The sequence below is a fragment of the Muntiacus reevesi genome, chromosome 5 (assembly GCF_963930625.1).
Source record: "Muntiacus reevesi chromosome 5, mMunRee1.1, whole genome shotgun sequence".
NCBI lineage: Eukaryota > Metazoa > Chordata > Mammalia > Artiodactyla > Cervidae > Muntiacus > Muntiacus reevesi.
The window spans coordinates 111,046,933-111,063,496 of record NC_089253.1 but is presented as its reverse complement, the minus strand read 5'-3'; the positions used below and the strand labels follow the sequence as shown (position 1 = coordinate 111,063,496).

At 43.9% G+C, this 16,564-nt stretch overlaps 1 protein-coding gene and 1 long non-coding RNA gene across 2 annotated transcripts in view; both read left to right on the top strand.

Annotated features, from left to right (window-relative positions):
- Positions 1 to 16,564, top strand: part of LOC136168571 (uncharacterized) — a 332,652-nt gene that overhangs the window by 201,950 nt on the left and 114,138 nt on the right. The gene's annotated exons all lie outside the window — the stretch shown is intronic.
- NIBAN1 (niban apoptosis regulator 1) overlaps positions 1 to 16,564 on the top strand; it is a 169,794-nt gene that overhangs the window by 147,521 nt on the left and 5,709 nt on the right. The window contains exons 9-13 of the mRNA XM_065936194.1: positions 4,588 to 4,775; positions 7,696 to 7,857; positions 9,432 to 9,542; positions 11,288 to 11,395; positions 15,581 to 15,692. Of these exons, the coding sequence (XP_065792266.1) occupies positions 4,588 to 4,775; positions 7,696 to 7,857; positions 9,432 to 9,542; positions 11,288 to 11,395; positions 15,581 to 15,692 (681 nt within the window). The remainder of the gene's footprint in view (positions 1 to 4,587; positions 4,776 to 7,695; positions 7,858 to 9,431; positions 9,543 to 11,287; positions 11,396 to 15,580; positions 15,693 to 16,564) is intronic.

Below are 16,564 nucleotides of genomic sequence, written 5' to 3'. Positions count from 1 at the left end.
GATCAGTGAATAATGGATTTTCCTTTAATAAGAAAAAAAAGCTTTTGGGTTAGAGTCAATAAATCTAGATCTTCCAGATCTTCCTCCACTTACCATGGGGTTACGAGCCAATAAACTCATCATAATTGAAATGCATGCATTTAATGCACTTGACCTACCCAATATCATAGCTTAACCTAGTTACCTTAAACATGCTCAGAACACTTATATCAGCATATAGGTGGGAAAAATCACCTAATTCAAGGTCTATTTTATAATAAAGTGTTGAATAGCTTATGTAATTTATTGAATAGTGTATTGAAGGGGGAAAACAAAAAGGTTTGTCTGGGTATAGAATGGCTGTCAGTGTGTTAGTTGTTTATGCCTGTGATCCTGTGCCTGATGGGAGCTGAGGCTACTAACCCTGCCCAGCATCACAAAAAGAGCATCATACTGCATCTCACCTGCTCCAGAAAAGATCAGAATTCAAAATTTGAAATAGTTTCCCTGGTGGCCCAGACAGTAAAGAATCTGCCTGCCATGCAAGAGACCCATGTTTGATTCCTGGGTAAGGAAGATCCCCTAGAGAGGGGAATGGCAACCCACTCCAGTATTCTTGCCTGGGAAATCCCATGGACAGAGGAGCCTGGTGGGCTACAGTCCATGGGGTTACAAAGAGTCAGATACGACTGACTGAGCGATTAACACTTCTCCTGAACGGGTAATGCTTTCTTCACCTCATTGTAAACTTGAAAGCTTGAAAGTTGAACCATCCTAAATCGGGAACCATCTGTGGCCCCAGCTCTAACGTTAGCTGGGTCTGTGGGATCAGGGAGGTTGCTCAACTTCTGTGTACCTCGGTGCCCTCCTCTTGAAATCTCAAGGGCCCATGAGATCAGGGTCTGCATACTGAGGCCCTTCCAGCCTGCCACTATTTTTATAAGTTACATTTTACTGGAAGATGGCTGTGCCCACTCCTTTCTGTATTGTCTGTGGCTGCTTTGGCACTGCAGGAGCGTAGCTGAGTTGTTAGAACTGAGATCTTACGGGCGGCAAAGCTGAAATGTTCCTGACCTGGCCCTTGACAGAGAAAAGCTTGCCTCTTTCCTCACAGGAGGCTATAGACGGCCTCTAAGAAATTCTACAGAGTAAAATTCTACGGTTCTGCCTCCTACATACCCCAAAGCACACCCCAAAGCACACCACACTGAACATCATTTCAGAGGGAAGCATGCTGGCTTATCTGTGATTGCTTATCAGCAATTTTCTTAGGTAGTCAGTTTTCAAATTATTCACTCAGTCATTCATTCAAAAGACATTCACTAAGTGCTTTCTGAGCAAGGCAATGCAGCTTTAGCAGCGAACAGGGAAGATCCAGTTCCTGTGTTCAAGAGATGTGGAACCTAATGGGATTTTCTGCTTGGAGGATTATCCTCTACACTTCAGATTCTGTTCATACTGCAGCCTAGCTCACGCTGGGCTCTTCTAACAAGTCCTCCTGGGAGGAGGTTGCAGGAGGCATAACTAGAGCCAAGGTGAGTGCGTCTGAATCTATTGTTTATCTGTTCATGCAATGCCTTCTCCAGCCAGATGTAAATTAACTTCAGACTGTTTTCTGGTTCCTATTATCCAGGTCTCTTATTCCTTTATTAGCACGACTGCTCTGGAGTTGACTGTAGGTTGAAATGCTTTATACAACTTAAAATGGCCAGCACTAAACTGCCACAGCCAAATAACATTCCTATTGACTGGAGCTGAGCTGAGCCTAATGGCGGCCATTCTCTTGGCCTGAATTAAATGAGTCTGTCTTTCTCTCTTGCCTAAATCCCTTCACATAAGATGGAAAAATATTCTTCCCTGGACTGGTTTTGGTTTCCCTAAAGGAAGCCTTGAAAGGAAGTCATGATCAGGTCTTTTAAAAATGGAATATCAGAAACACATTTTCACCAGGCCTCTTGTTCTTCCCCTTTAAAACAAGAAAGTGCACATCGGGCTGCATTGATAAAGGGCTTTGGATTTCAAAAAAACTTCGGGAGTGTTAAAGTAGCAGTCTCTCCGTTTCCTCCCATGTGATTCTTGGCTTAAGTTCTGCTGCACAAATACCGAAGCATTTAATAAGCATTTATCCTGCCCCTGCTGAATACAAGGGCTATGAGGCGCCTAGGAAGAAGGGAAGTAGGAGAGGATAAAAGTCATGTCACAGACACCAAAACAGAAGGAAAAATATGACAAATGCCACAAAAAAGGCAAGAACAGAGGGCACAATGATTCCCAGGCAGGAACCATTTCAGCTTCAAAAAAAGTCATGTGGGCCCCTCACAATGAAAGGAATGTTTTAATGTCAGTCGATTGGAAAGGATGATATTACTAAGAGATACAGTAGGAGCTGACAGTTTCTGAGTACTTCCAGAGGATCACACACAGTTCTGAGCATTTTGAACACAGCGAACTCATTTCATCCACACCATAACCCTCAGAGTAATTACTGTTATGAGCCCCATTTTAAAGATAAGAAAACTTAAGTAGAGATGAAGTAATTTGCCTGCGATTCCAAAGGTAGACTGTGAAACAGTCAGACCAAACCCAGCCCACAGCTCCAGGGTTTTCTCTCTTCATCACTCTGCTCAACTGAATTTAATGTACGGCTCATGAATTAATGTGTCACAACACATGATTCATCTCTGCATCCCTGAAAAATAGCAGAGCACACTTGTGTGGGATGTAAAATGTATTTGATCATTAGGGAAACACCAGTAGACCGTAGTTCAGGAAGCTGGGTGGTAGTTCAGGGCATTAGGCTGTTCCGAGTGGGTGAAATTTGAACTTGGCCTTGAAGAGGGGAGTAGGATGTTTACAAACAGAAGTGGAGGAAGGAAGGCAGAGGTGGAAGGAATGCTGAATAAAGGCACAGAGAGGGGGCTGGAACCCACGGCTGGTACATAGGCAAGGGGAGGTCTGGCAGAGAGGCGCATGGCTGCCCACAAGCCCTCCCTGCTCCCATCTCTGCCCCCACCCAGCAGAGCATACCAGCCAGCTACTAAATCTTTGCTATATATTAGCCATGATCTTGATTGCTCTGAAATTTCCATTAGACCCTTTTCACATAGTTATTCTCCCAGAGTTAATTTATAAATAATTCATTTATCCTCCCGGCAAACAATTTTGCATTTTGATATCAAGTAAGTTAGTTATTTTTAGGCGTCATAGATTGTTTCATTGAATTTTACAATAGAAAGAGGTTTTTTCCCCTAGTAATTCTATGACCTGGTTAATATTTTCTCTCTCAAATATTTATAAGTACATAATATCAATAGTATTGGTCATGTCAGATTTTCAGAGTAAGAGGCAATCTGATCCTTTGTAACCCTGTGAAAGATTTCTGCAAATTAAAGTGAGAACGTGGCCATTCTTCTCACCATAAGCAAGTTATTTGCCAATAAAATATAAGAAGTCTATTTGAATTGTAAATCTGGATCTGAAAGTTAGGGTGTGACCTTGCTCGAATCATCTGACATCTCCCAGCCCCCTTCCCCATCTGTAGGATGAGGACCTGGACATCAAGATGAATCTGTACTTCCCTTCTCAGTTCTGTGGTCCTGTGAGGATGCTCGGTGACTTACCAAGCTCCACAGAGCTAGCCTTTCATCCACAGAGCTAGCTCAAGTCTTTTCCAGTTCACTGCCTCAGTGCTTCTCACCAGGCAAATCATGAGAATCGCTTCAACACTTGAAAAAAAAACAGATTTCCATGGCCTATCCAGACATCCTGCATCAGAATCTTTACCATGGTCCTCTTCTAAATCAAAGAGCAGTGTTTCCTCTGGAAAGAAAGAGTATGGTTACATTGTTTAAGTCCTTTTCTAAATTTAATTGGCAGATAATTACACTACAATATTGTGATGGCTTTCACCATACATCAACATGAAGCAGCCATAGGCATGCATGTGTCCCCTCCCTCCTGAACCTTTTAGTCCCTTTTTATGATTTTCTGTACTCTTTATATTTTTGCCACTAAGTTTGTCATCCTTGATTATCAGGAAAAAATAGCGTGTTTTTAAAAATTGGGTGTGGGGATGGGAGGCGGAGTGGCAAACCGATTGGAATTTGTTTCCATTTTGCCTAAAAAGAAACCATACTTGAAATTTTTAAAAGGCCCTTGAGGAGAGGGGAGGAAAATTGAATTAGATCAACTGATTAACTCTTAGAAAAATGAATTAAAAACTTAATAAATGTGTTTTTAGAAGACAAACTATGAATTTATAATGGTGATGATTGATAGGAAATAGATGAGTCATTAGCATTTTCATTTTTTTGTATTAAGCATTGTCTATTCATAAGGACCAAGCAGAAAAATGTATTTCATCCCAGGGCAGAGGTAATCTTGGGGAGGGGTTTCTCTTTGTTCGAGTTCTCAAGGAGAGATTCTCTTTGATGGTTTTCCATTCTGGTGAGTGCTGGCACAGAACGTACTGTTCATCTGTGTTGCCTGCTTGAGCCTGCGTTGGCTGTTAAATGTCTCGGTGGGGCAGTGTCCAGCCTGGCCTGCCTCCAGTGCCTCTGATTCCAGCTTTGCCATCACTCACAGTTTCCTGGCTATTTCCTCCCTCAGCAATGGTGGCTCAGCCAGCAGAGAGAAGCTGTGCAGAGAGTGTGCAGCCGTTCCTGGGGTCCATTCTGGAGGAGCTGATGGGACCCGTGAGCTCGGGATTCAGTGAACTGCGCTCACTCTTTGAAAAAGAAGTGGATGAACTTAGCCAGAGCTTTCAGACCACCAAAGACAGTGCCCAGCTAAAGGAGGTAGGGTATGAAGCAAAGGAGTGGGTGGGAATGCTCTGTCTTTTTGTGGGTCTTTGTTTGCATTCATTCATTCTTTTTTCCCTCTCTCTTTCTCTAGTCTTTTCTTCTGCCCTGCCTTCCATTCATCTGCCTTTCCATCTATTCATCTAGTCTTTCTGGCATTCATTCATCCACATTATTCATTCTTCCATTCATCTACTTGATTTCCTTTATTAATGGTTTTCATGTTACGAAAATAACATGCTTATACAAGTTAAACAGTATACAAAGATACTTTCATAAAAGCAAAATTAATCACCATTGCTCATACCCACCTAATTCTAGCCCACCCCCAACTCCTAAAGTATCTCCACTTCCAACTCCTTGAATTAACTAATATAAATAGCTTAGTATGTGTTTTCACATGCCTTGTCCTCGCCTGTACAAATATATATGCATATATCCTCATTTATATATATTTTGTGTTTTGGTTGATTTGCTTCCAAAAGCATGACAAAAACCTGTGTTTTTCAAAGTATGTTCCTGGGACTAGTATCATCATCCTCATCATATGACTGCTAAATATGCAAATTCTCAGGCCGCACCGATGAGCTACCAGATCAGAAACCCTGGGGTAGGGCCCAGCAGCGGTCTGGTTCAACAAGACCTCCAGAGGACTTGCTGTATCCTAAAGTGACAGACATAACCGGACAGCTTTATTTTACACTTATGTAAAATAAATATTTATTTAAATAAATATTTTACACTTACACTTTATTTTACACTTATTTTACGTTATACATCATGACGAACATCCCTACAAGTCAAGACAGTGGATAAAACCAAAAAAAAAAAAAAAAAACCAACTTTCTTTTTTATGCATACATACACAAAATTGTATATAAACAAGATCATTTGTTAGTATTTTGAGGTTTCTCATGATAGCCTTTCTAAAACTTAACTTTCCCTCCTTCCTCCACATCCCCTCCTCCCACTCAAGCAACTCGTGTCAACTTAGCATATGCTGTTCTGTGCTTTTCTCCATGCTCATGTAGCATATAAAACACATGTTTGTGGGATATGTCTTTTTAGGTTGTTTGCTCTTAGAAAAATGGGATTATATTATATATCTATTGCTTTGCTTTTCTGTTTTCTTATTCAAAAATACCTCTGAAACTGTTTTTAAGTTAATGTTCTAGTTCATTTTTTGTAACGGCTGCATAATATTTCATGTACCAACACACCGTGATTTATTCAACCATCCAAATGTTGCTAGCACCAGGAAAAAGCTGCAATAAATAACCTTGTAACATATATTCATGTACTTTGAAGTTTTTACATATATGGAATCTGATTCCTAGGACAGGACTGCTAGGTTGAAAGGTGGGAATTTTTCTCATGTTAACTGATGTTTCCATTGACATCCCCCAAAAAGGATTTAGATTTTACATTTCCACCAGTTGTACCGGGCAAAGGACTTTCTTCTCACCAGCCTTAGGGAATCACTTGTTCAACTTTTTGCCAGTCTTACAGGAGCAAAGTGGTAACTGATTTTTCCTCTCCTGACTGTTTAATTGCTATTTTAAAAAATAGACACATTGCAAATTACGTGACAAGGGACAAGTTTGACAGCATGGTTTTGGTCATTAATTCTACTTCAGTGGAGTTCTCTAGAACTCATTTCTTAAGGGAGTGATATTTTCCTCTTACAAGCACCATGAAAGTGGGCCCTTGTTAAATTTTTCTTTAGAGAAATCTAGAAATCTAGATTTATCTCTTTTCTGTGACCTGAAACTCAGACAGCAAGTATATCCTGTCTTGCTCACAGTTACCCTGTTACTCCCTGGTTCTCCCTAGGCCTGTGTTTTCAGCACGCTTCATTCTGTTTTCTCTTTCTCCACCCACCCTCTTGTTTATTCTAGAACTCCAAAATTCAGTTTTTAAAATCACTTCTAAATAGGCTTGGAAAATAGGATGCACTCTGTTGATGAAATCACTCATAGTGTAAGTCTGTGGTGGTAATACTTAAAGTCTTTAGCAGATGAGGTCTGTTGCTGTCCTCTTGCGGAAATTGTATGGCCTCATTGATCGAGCTATCACTGTACAGACTAGAGGATGGGGAACCCCAGTTTTTAAAACTGGATACCTCTTCTAGACCACGCTTCTTCCTATCCACTCCCTCCCCCACAGTCCCCATCTACTAGCAGAGGGAAGCCCTTGGGCACAGAAAAAGCCTCAGAGAGCTCCGGGACCCTGGCTTTACACTTAGAGTCCAGGAGTCCAGGGGCCATCTTGACTTCCCTGGGATTTTCCGAGAGGGATGTCTCTCATGAAACAAGGCTCTGGAGGCGTGTGAGCCCAGCAGCAGTTCCATGTGCCAAAGAGACTTGCTGAACTCTTGGGTTCTGGAAGTGGGTACCTGGAGTCCGTCAAGAGCTTGACCAGACTGGAGTCCCGTGGAATGCTTCCTTGGATGTGTCCACTGTCCGGTTGGTTCTTCTACCTGTCTCCGTCCTAGCAAGAGAGCTGTCCTAGGGACCCATCAAAGGAGGGAAATAAGACAATGAAGATATCACAGATATAGGGATCTGAGAAGTGATTCACTCTAACATATGTTTGATTGTTTAGACTTTACACAATAGTCATGTAATGGGATTCCCAGGTGGTGCAGTGGTAAAGAATCTGCCCGCCAATGCGGGAGGCACAAGAGACGCAGGTTCAATCCCTGAGTCAAGAAGATCCCCTGGAGTAGAAAATCGCAACCCACTCCAGTATTCTTGCCTGGAAAATTCCATGGACAAAGGAGCCTGGTGAGCTCCAGTCCATGGAGTCGCTAGGAGTCAGATACGACTGAGCGGCTGAGCTCACACACACACACAATAGTGATGCAATGTAGTTCTAGGTCTGAAGGTGTGTTATTTTTCCCTCCACCAAAATGCAGCATCTAGACCAGCTTATGAATCTTCCACTGGATTCCGTGAAGATGGAGCCTTGTTATAATAAAGTCAACCTGCTTCAGGAGCACCTTCAGGATCTCAAGAGCCGCTTCAGGTTCCCCCACATCGATCTGGTGGTCCAGAGGACGCAAAACTACATGCAAGAGGTAGGGGCGGCGGGGTCATCCGTGGTGGAAGAGGATGGGGCTGCAGAGAAACGGGCGCGGCAAATGAGACAGGTGTGCTGGTGTGGCTGGGGGAAACGGGGCCCGTTTCTTTAGTCATCATGTTGAGTGACGACGTGTTTTGTCCTGTTCCAGCTGGCTTCATTTTTTCCATGTTGATGAGCATCATAGAGAAGAAATGTCTCAGGGAAATAGAGTAGCATTAATTGATAATTACTTGATTTGTCAAGTCAGTGCTATTAATGTTGGCTTTATGTTGGAATCATCTGGGTCGCTTTTAAGAAATACTGATGTCTGGGCCACACTCCCAGTGATTTTGATACATATTTTTTGTAATTAAAAAAACTTCTCCCACTCCCATTCCTACTGCATTTAATATGCAGCCAGAATGGAGAACCACTAGCTTGAATCAATTCCCTAATCTAATTAAATCAGTCAATGAATCTCAGTTTTAAATTTGGATTCCTTGAGTCTACTTCATAGATTCCTTTTTCCTTCCCATAAAGAACTTTTTCTTCAGGAACCGAGATGAATAGCACAAACTCGTTCCATATTCTAACGCTTTCTAAATGAAGGAAGGGTGTGATCACTGAAGCCGTTAAGAGCATAATTCTACTTCGCAAGTATTCCCGGGGAGCTTCCTGCGGGCTGGACATTGTGCCAGACCCCACTGCAGGGACCTGGTAGTGAGATAGATTCTTAGATAAATTCACTATGCCGTTGAAAGTGCTCAGAGGAAAGCTATTGTGTTGGATACTTTCAGATCATAGGCTTGGGGAAGAAAGGAGATTTTTTTTTTTCCTTAAAAGTTATAGGCAGGAATAAGTGGCACATTTGATTTATTATCTAACCTCTGAGTTGTGAAGGATTAAAGATGAATGAGGAGCAAAATTGGCCAGCGGCTTAACTGAAGTTCCTTTGACAGCACTGCTCTAAGGTGAAATGGATACAGGCATAGCGCAGAGAATAAGAAACCTGAACCACTTCCATTTCCTAACCCGTGAGTGTGACAGTCACGGGCTCCACTGAGCCTGGACCCTGTCTCCTTTCCCAGCCTGGCAGAGAAAGGGAGAGAGGTAGGGTGGGGGGGTGAAAAGTGGAGTGAGAGATGTGCTGGGGTGGTTTACATCCATCTGAAAGGAGAGGTGCAGAGCTAAGGAGCCGAAAAATAATTGGAGAAGCCTCCCGCCTCATTTCATTAAACCCTGGCTGCAGGGGATGGGAATGACCACAGGAAATGATGATATCCCCCATCCCATTGTCTTGGGTTTTCCAGTGCGGGGTGGAAGGAGAGATGAGAAGAAAAGATACATACATGTGCACATGCATGTATACATACAGGTACAGGTGTGTGTGTTTCCCAGCCCCCTACTGACCGCACTGTGGCTGTGGGCTTCTGCATTTCACAGACCACACAGTGGAATGAGGACTTGTCGCCCTGGGTCATTCCCAGGGTAGTGACCATCACGCCCTCCTTTCTCTCCAAGCTGACTTAGACCTGAGGGTGGCGATCCCAGCTTCTGACTGCAGTGTTTCTGTGCTGCTTTGGTTTCTAGCTGATGGAGAACGCAGTGTTCACTTTTGAGCAGTTGCTTTCTCCACATCTCCAAGGAGAGGCCTCCAAAACCACAGTCGCCATCGAGAAGGTTAAGCTCCGAGTCTTAAAGGTAAAATTGTTCTCTCACTTGCGGGAAGCATGAAGCAAGAACGTGACTCATTTCTTTTGTTAAGTGGAAAATATCAAGTTCTCTCTTTGACTCGCCTCCCCTTTTCAAAATATTGCCTGGCCTCTTCTTCCTGATAACCAGTGACAATCATCTAGCGGCAGTTCCCCTTCGACTGTCGTGCCTATTCTGCCATCTAGTGGCTACTTTAGGGACCACAGGTCCTTGGCATCATTGGTCACCAGTGACATGTCTTAGGCTTACTTACGTAGCAATTGGACTTGATATTGACTGTCCACTATAAGCAAAGAATTGTGAGAGGTAGTGCATGGAATATGAAAATATGAAAGACACACTCTCTTTAGAGTTTGCAGTACAGTAAAGCCCAATTAAATTAACAGTTTTTAGAAAACTCAAAACCTCATGGCAAAGGAGCTACTTCAAGGAAAGGACAGCTGTTGTGTGAAACTGTTTTAAATGTGTTTCATGCATAAGTGTTTATCAAAATAGTTGTAGTAATAGGAGCTTGCATATACATAGGGCATATCTTTAAGCTTTTTAGAAAAACTTATCCTGTTTCATTTGATCCTCGCAAGAACGTGACTTACATAAGTTTAACAGGCTATTTGAGCTTTGAGCTAAAACTATCCCTAAACCTAGTCCACTAATTTTTTATGACCCACTTTCCCTAAGCAGAGCTCTGGAATGGAAGATCAAAGTCTCACAGAGCCTAGGAGGCGGTCCCTGAATTTCAGACCTGACCTTAATACCTCACAGGCAGTGGGAAACTCTGGCAACTAAATCATTGAGATTAAAAGCAGTAATTGCCATGGTAACACACAAAATCATGACCTTGCCATTGAGAAAGAAAAGATGGTGTCAAGGTCAGTGCCACCTCCCAGGCAACACAGTTTTTACCTCTCAGGGCAGTCCATCTCTTCTCTGGACACTTTAAACTACGAGAACATGCTTCCCAATGCTAAGTCAAAGTTCTCCCCACTGATAATTCTAGTTCTACCCTCTTTTCGCATGCCCGTCTTCCACATGGTAGTCTTTGGTTGTTTGAAGAGAGCTATGATTTTGCCCCACGGTATCTCTGGCATGAATCTCTGTAACCATTCTTTGTTTTCCTGACCGTTCTGCACACACCCCTGTGACTATGCTGCAGTCTGTCTGTGCCCTCTCCATGAACCCCTTTTAAAATCAAACCCTGGTCTCTAGACTTGGCTGTTCCATGTGTCAATGAGACATCCTCTTTCCTATTCTAGATATTGAACTTCTTTGTTGAACATACCACAGTGCTAATGTATCTGTGAGCCAGACACTCTCTTCTTTGGCAGAAATCCCTACAACCTACCAATCCTGCTTTCAGGATGTAGAGTGAAGGAAGGAGATGATCATGGCTCCCATGCACCAACCCAAGACAGGGGTGATGAAGTTTTAACCCATCCCCTCGTTTTGTCTTCAACTTTATAATAACGCTCTGCTTTGATCTTACCTCCGTTTTCGTATCTGTAAGAGGGGAGGCTGAGATGGGCCATGATCAATCATAACCTCTACCTGGAATGTGAGAGAACCGCACAGAAAGGTCTCTGAAACCTTGGACCACCACCTGGGTCCTCAGAAATTAGGACGGGAGGGCGGGGCTGGGGAGGGAGACGAAGTGAGTTGCTGAGTTTTTTGTTTACGCAGAAGTTAACAGGTTGTGATGTTGTATTTAGCATATGTTTCTGTCTCTGTACCGACAGCAATATGATTACGACAGTAGCACCATCCGGAAGAGGATATTTCAAGAGGCGCTGGTTCAAATCACACTTCCCACCCTGCAGAAGGCTCTGGCATCCGTGTGCAAACCAGTAAGGGATGGGTTACTCCAGAATCTGCTTTTGTTGCCTGTGAAGTTCAAGTAAATTTTTTTGGTCATGATGCACTTACAAGCAGTAGATGACCAGGGAGGGGTCGACACACTTTTCCTCTAAGTGATCAGATGGCAAATATTTTAGGCTTCATGGCCATACTACTTCTGTTGCAATCACACAGTTCTGCCGTGATAGCACAAATGCAGCCATAGATAACCCATAAATGAATGTGCAGTCTGTGTTCCAATTAAACTTTATTTACAAAGACAAGCAGCTGTCTGGATTTGCCAACCCTTAGATAAGACAGAATCTCGAAAGGTAATGATCTGAGTTTGAACCAAGTTAAGGGTTGTAATAGAGTGCCTAAGGCGTGTTTCTCATTATGGTGTGACCTCCCCCCACCCACCCACCCACCATAGGCCCAACAGAGCCTCTGAAACTTGACCATTTCATCCCGGAAAAGACCTTAAGTCACACAATTTCAGAAGGATATTTATAACTTCAGTAATATTTGCTTACTGAAATCAATGAAACTAAAACCATCTAAAACTTCTATGAACACTAGCCAACCAGTGACAGCCATGCTTGTGAAGATATGACTAGGTCTGCAGAGCAGGGTCATAGGTGAACCAACTAAGGAGGCCAGGTCAAGACCTGGGTTCAAGTCCCAGCTCCTCCACATATCAGCTCTGGGGCCTTGGGCAAGACCCTCTTCCTCTCTCTTGGCCTAAATTTCATCTAGAAAATGGAGGTAATGCTCTGCAGTATCCTTCTTAAGACTGAGAAGACCAGGCTGACATGGTGAACGTTTGCTGAGTGCCTGCCACATGCTCAGCACTCTGTATGGACTGTCTTGTTGATCCTCGTGACAACCCTGTGAGGAGGTACTGTTTACGTCCTCATTGCACAAATGAGGAAACCTGGGGGTGGCGGGGGTTGGGGTTAAGTAATGGGACCAAGGTCACAGAGCTGGAGTCCACCAGAGTTTGAACTCAGCTCACATTCGTCGATAACATGGGGTGCACTCAATAAATGGTATTTACTGCTCCTTTTTCTGCTGCTTCATGACATGATCTACAAGCTGGAACGTTTGCAAGGCTGGCTCCCTCTTGGCACAAACGATAAAGAGCTTTTTAGAATTTAAAAAGGGCTTTTTGCAGCTTAGAGAGTCTCCAAACATTGGAACATTAAAGTCCATTGCATGAGTTATTTTACTGCAGAAATTTCCTTGATCCTTTTTATATTATGTACATGCTTTTTTTCTTCAGAGAGCCAGAGACATACCAAGTACCTGGCACTTATTTTTGAGGGTAAATTTCTTTCATAGAAAAGGTTTGATCAAGTCAGGGCAGTAAAGAATCAATGTATATGATTGTCTCTTGCCTATATCATTTTCCATCTTATGGCTGGAAAAGTCTAGCCATTCAAAGGAATACTCAGTCCACCTTGGACATGTCTGCATGCAGACGTTCTGTGTAGGGTATTTTTCTTTTCCATTCCCAAAGGCAATGTGGGGGCCTTGGAGTCACATCCTCTCCTCTCTCTCCAGCCATCCGCAGAGTTATACCAAATCTCTAAGAGGCGCTTGTGATTTTTAATCAAGAGAGACCAGTTTGGAGAGAAATTGAGGCCTGGCACTTTCAGTAATGAGGAATATTGTATCAGTATCAAGAAATTTTAAAACATCTGGATTTACAGAGTAGGTGAACTAGGGAAGCATCTGCTACAGGCAAAGATTTTTAGTTTAGTAAAGTGTGTTTTCCTTGGTTCAAAGATCTGTGGTACTTAAACCCAGGCTGCACATTAGAATTTCCTGGGGAGATTTTTTTTTTTCAATTCCAATTTAACAGATCCAGGCAATTAATATGTGTCACATTTCAGTCAATTCAATATAGAAAACCTGTTTTGTAAAGTTGTGCACATCACAAGAGGATAAGTGCCCCTCGGAATGATTCTGTTCCACACAATTACTTAGCTGGTTGAAAATTCAAAGGCTAACAGATCCAGAGAATTAATATGTGTCACAGTTCAGTCAATTCAATATAGAAAACCCGTTTTGTAAAGTTGTGCACATCACAAGAGTATAAGTGCCCCTCGGAATGATTCTGTTGCACACAATTACTTAGCTGGTTGAAAGTTCAAAGGCCTGCTGTTTATTCAGCAGACATGCATGAGCATGATCCAGGCACGTGCCCAACCAGTGCCCCTGTTTTGTCCCGGGCTTCCCAGCCTAGACACGGGACACGGGCGCCGAGCGCGCTTTGTGATGAGCACGGCAGGAGCTTTGTGGGAGGAGAGATGGCCGAGTTCGGAAGAGGGTGCCCAACTCTGCCTACGGGGCCGGAGAGGACTTCCCAGAGCCATGTTTTCGCCCAGTCCTGAGGGAGGAGTAACAGGGGACTAAGGAGTGGAGATCAGTCTTGGGTGTTCATTGGAAGGACTGATGCTGAAGCTGAAACTCCAGTACTTTGGCCACCTCATGCGAAGAGTTGACTCATTGGAAAAGACCCTGATGCTGGGAGGGACTGGGGGCAGGAGGAGAAGGGAACGACAGAGGATGAGATGGCTGGATGGCATCACCAACTCTTGGACATGAGTTTGAGTAAACTCCGGGAGTTGGTGATGGACAGGGAGGCCTGGCGTGCTGTGATTCATGGGGTTGCAAAGAGTTGGACACGACTGAGAGACTGAACTGAACTGACTGAAGGAGTGGAAGATCACGTGGGGAGATGAGCGGTGGTGTAGACACAAACCTCGTTTTGCAGAGGAAGAGAGAGGCACGGAGCTGTGAGCTGGCTTGCCCAGGGTCCCACAGCCAGTCCAGGGCGGTGTGCAGTCCCTGAGCAGTGCTCTGCCCACGTGGCACTTATCTATGCGTCAGTCTTGTCTCACAGACCCTCTCAGGGTCCTGGAAGCTCATGTCTCTTTCATCCTGTGGCTTTCCCTAGCGTGGGTAGAGAGGGGTCCCATTATTACCCACTGGGATCCAGTCCTGGGCTACAGACCCCCCTGTCCTGGCTCTGAGAGTCTGAATGAGGTGGCTTCTGATGGCCTGCTGTAAATCTCCTCCCTCCAGGCAAAAGCCATCACATCCCACTGCTGAGACCCTGGCTCTCTAAGAACCAGGTGTCAGGAGCCCTCATCCTGCACTATCAGGTGCAAGGATTATGGAGTTAATCATGAGGATATGACTTGGCTCATTTTGATCCCTTCCTTGACCTTGTACTGATAACAGGCAAGCCACGTGGAGACCCTTGGAAAGCAGGAAGTGTTAAAGGATTTTGTGTGATGCCTGGATTGTCTTAGAATCAAGGAGTTCCAGGGCCACTTGGAGGGAAAGAGGAGAATGTTTCCCAAGAGCCTGTGACTAGGGATTCTCCATACCTGAAAATGGGATGCATCCTAAGAGTTAAACATACATCTACTCTAGAACCCAGCAATCTCACTTCTAGGTATACACTCAAGATATGTAAGCCCTAAATCCACAAAATCATACACAAGAATATCAATAGCAATTATGTTCATAACAGTCAATATCCGTCAGTAGGAATATAGATAAACAGTTTTAGCTTGTCCATATAATGAGTGCCACTTATCAATAAAAAAGAATGAACTACTGATACATGCAGCAACATGGTTGAATCTCCAAAAACAAACATAAAAGAAGAGTACAGGATTCCATTTACATAAAGTTAAATAACAAGAAAAACTAATCTCGTGTGATAGACACAACATCAGAGCTTAAACTCTTGGTGAGTAGTCTAGACTGGAAAAAGGTATAGGGGTGATGGAAATGTTCGCCTTGATCTGGGTTATGGTTATCTGAGTATATTTATATATTTAAAGTCGTTGAGCTCTACTTTTAAAACGTGTGCATTTTTCTCGGTATATCTTACACCTTAGTAAAGTACTGTTGGCATTAAAAAAGAAGAAAAAGAAGGAAATGTCCAGACCCACCCACAAGGCCTTGAAATCATCCGGGTCTCTGGTGTCTCCATGCCCCCTCAAAGGGCATAGAGCGTGAACCCAGTCCAGGGCATGGTGTCTGGGGGAAAGGAAGCAGGTGACCAGTGCTTCACACTCCAAGGGGGAACAAGAGGGACAGCTGTCCTCTCCGGAGCTCCTCTGCAAACTGGTGTCTCATGTGTTGTCCCCTTTATCTTCTTATCTCTCCTTCTCCAGGAGCTTCAGAAATATGAGCAGTACATCTTTGCAGATCACACCAATATGATCCATGTTGAAAATGTCTATGAGGAGATTTTATATCAGATCCTCCTAGATGAAAGTCTGAAAGGTATGGAAGGTTTCCCTGGTGCTGGAGAAAGCTCTAGATAGAGGGGCATACCCCTGATGGGGACCAAGGCCAGCTAGGTTTTGTGAACAAACCTAGAGCTGGGGAGAGAGAGGACAAGGGACGGAAGAAGCAAGGGCCGCTGACCTCCGCTGAGCGGTCGCGATTTGGCTCACACTCCACTGGCCCGTTAGATATTATTTCACTTTTAATCCAAATAAGAACTCTGTGAACTGGGAATTTTAAGCTTCATTTTTCAGATGAGAAAACTAAGGTTAGAGAGATTAACCTAGCGTGTCTCATGAACAGCTGGCCTCCTCCGGCTGTTCCAGACAGAACAAAGGAAAAAGAGCTCTTCTTGGCCACAGGCTTACACCGCCTCCGCAGCCTGGAGCAGGTGATTCCGCAGCGGAGCTTCCCAGCTGCTCTGCCTTCTCAGCGCATTCCTCGCCTCCCCTCGGCCAGACAGAATTTGCTGGGCTGTGACTCCGTCCTTGGCGAGTCCCACTGGGACTCTGGCTCCCAGTATACCATGGAATCAGGCCCTGCTCAGGATAGGAGTGTAGATAGGAAAACTTTGATAGAAATACACAGGAGAGGGCTGTCTCTGAAACTATAGGCTTGAAACATATCTGGTCTCCACAAAGAAAGCTGGCCAAGCACAAGCCCCAGGTCAAAGGAGCTCATCCAACGAGAGAAGGAATACAAAGATGCTGTCTCAGTATCTGCACAGGAAGACGGGCTCAGTCAAGGCCACTGCCAGTCCACCACAGCACCTTTGGGCGAATTAGAAAAAAAGCACTCTTCCTCCAGACGGCGGACTGCTGTCTGTCAAAAAATTGTCACGATATACTGGTTTGATTCGAGTGGGACAT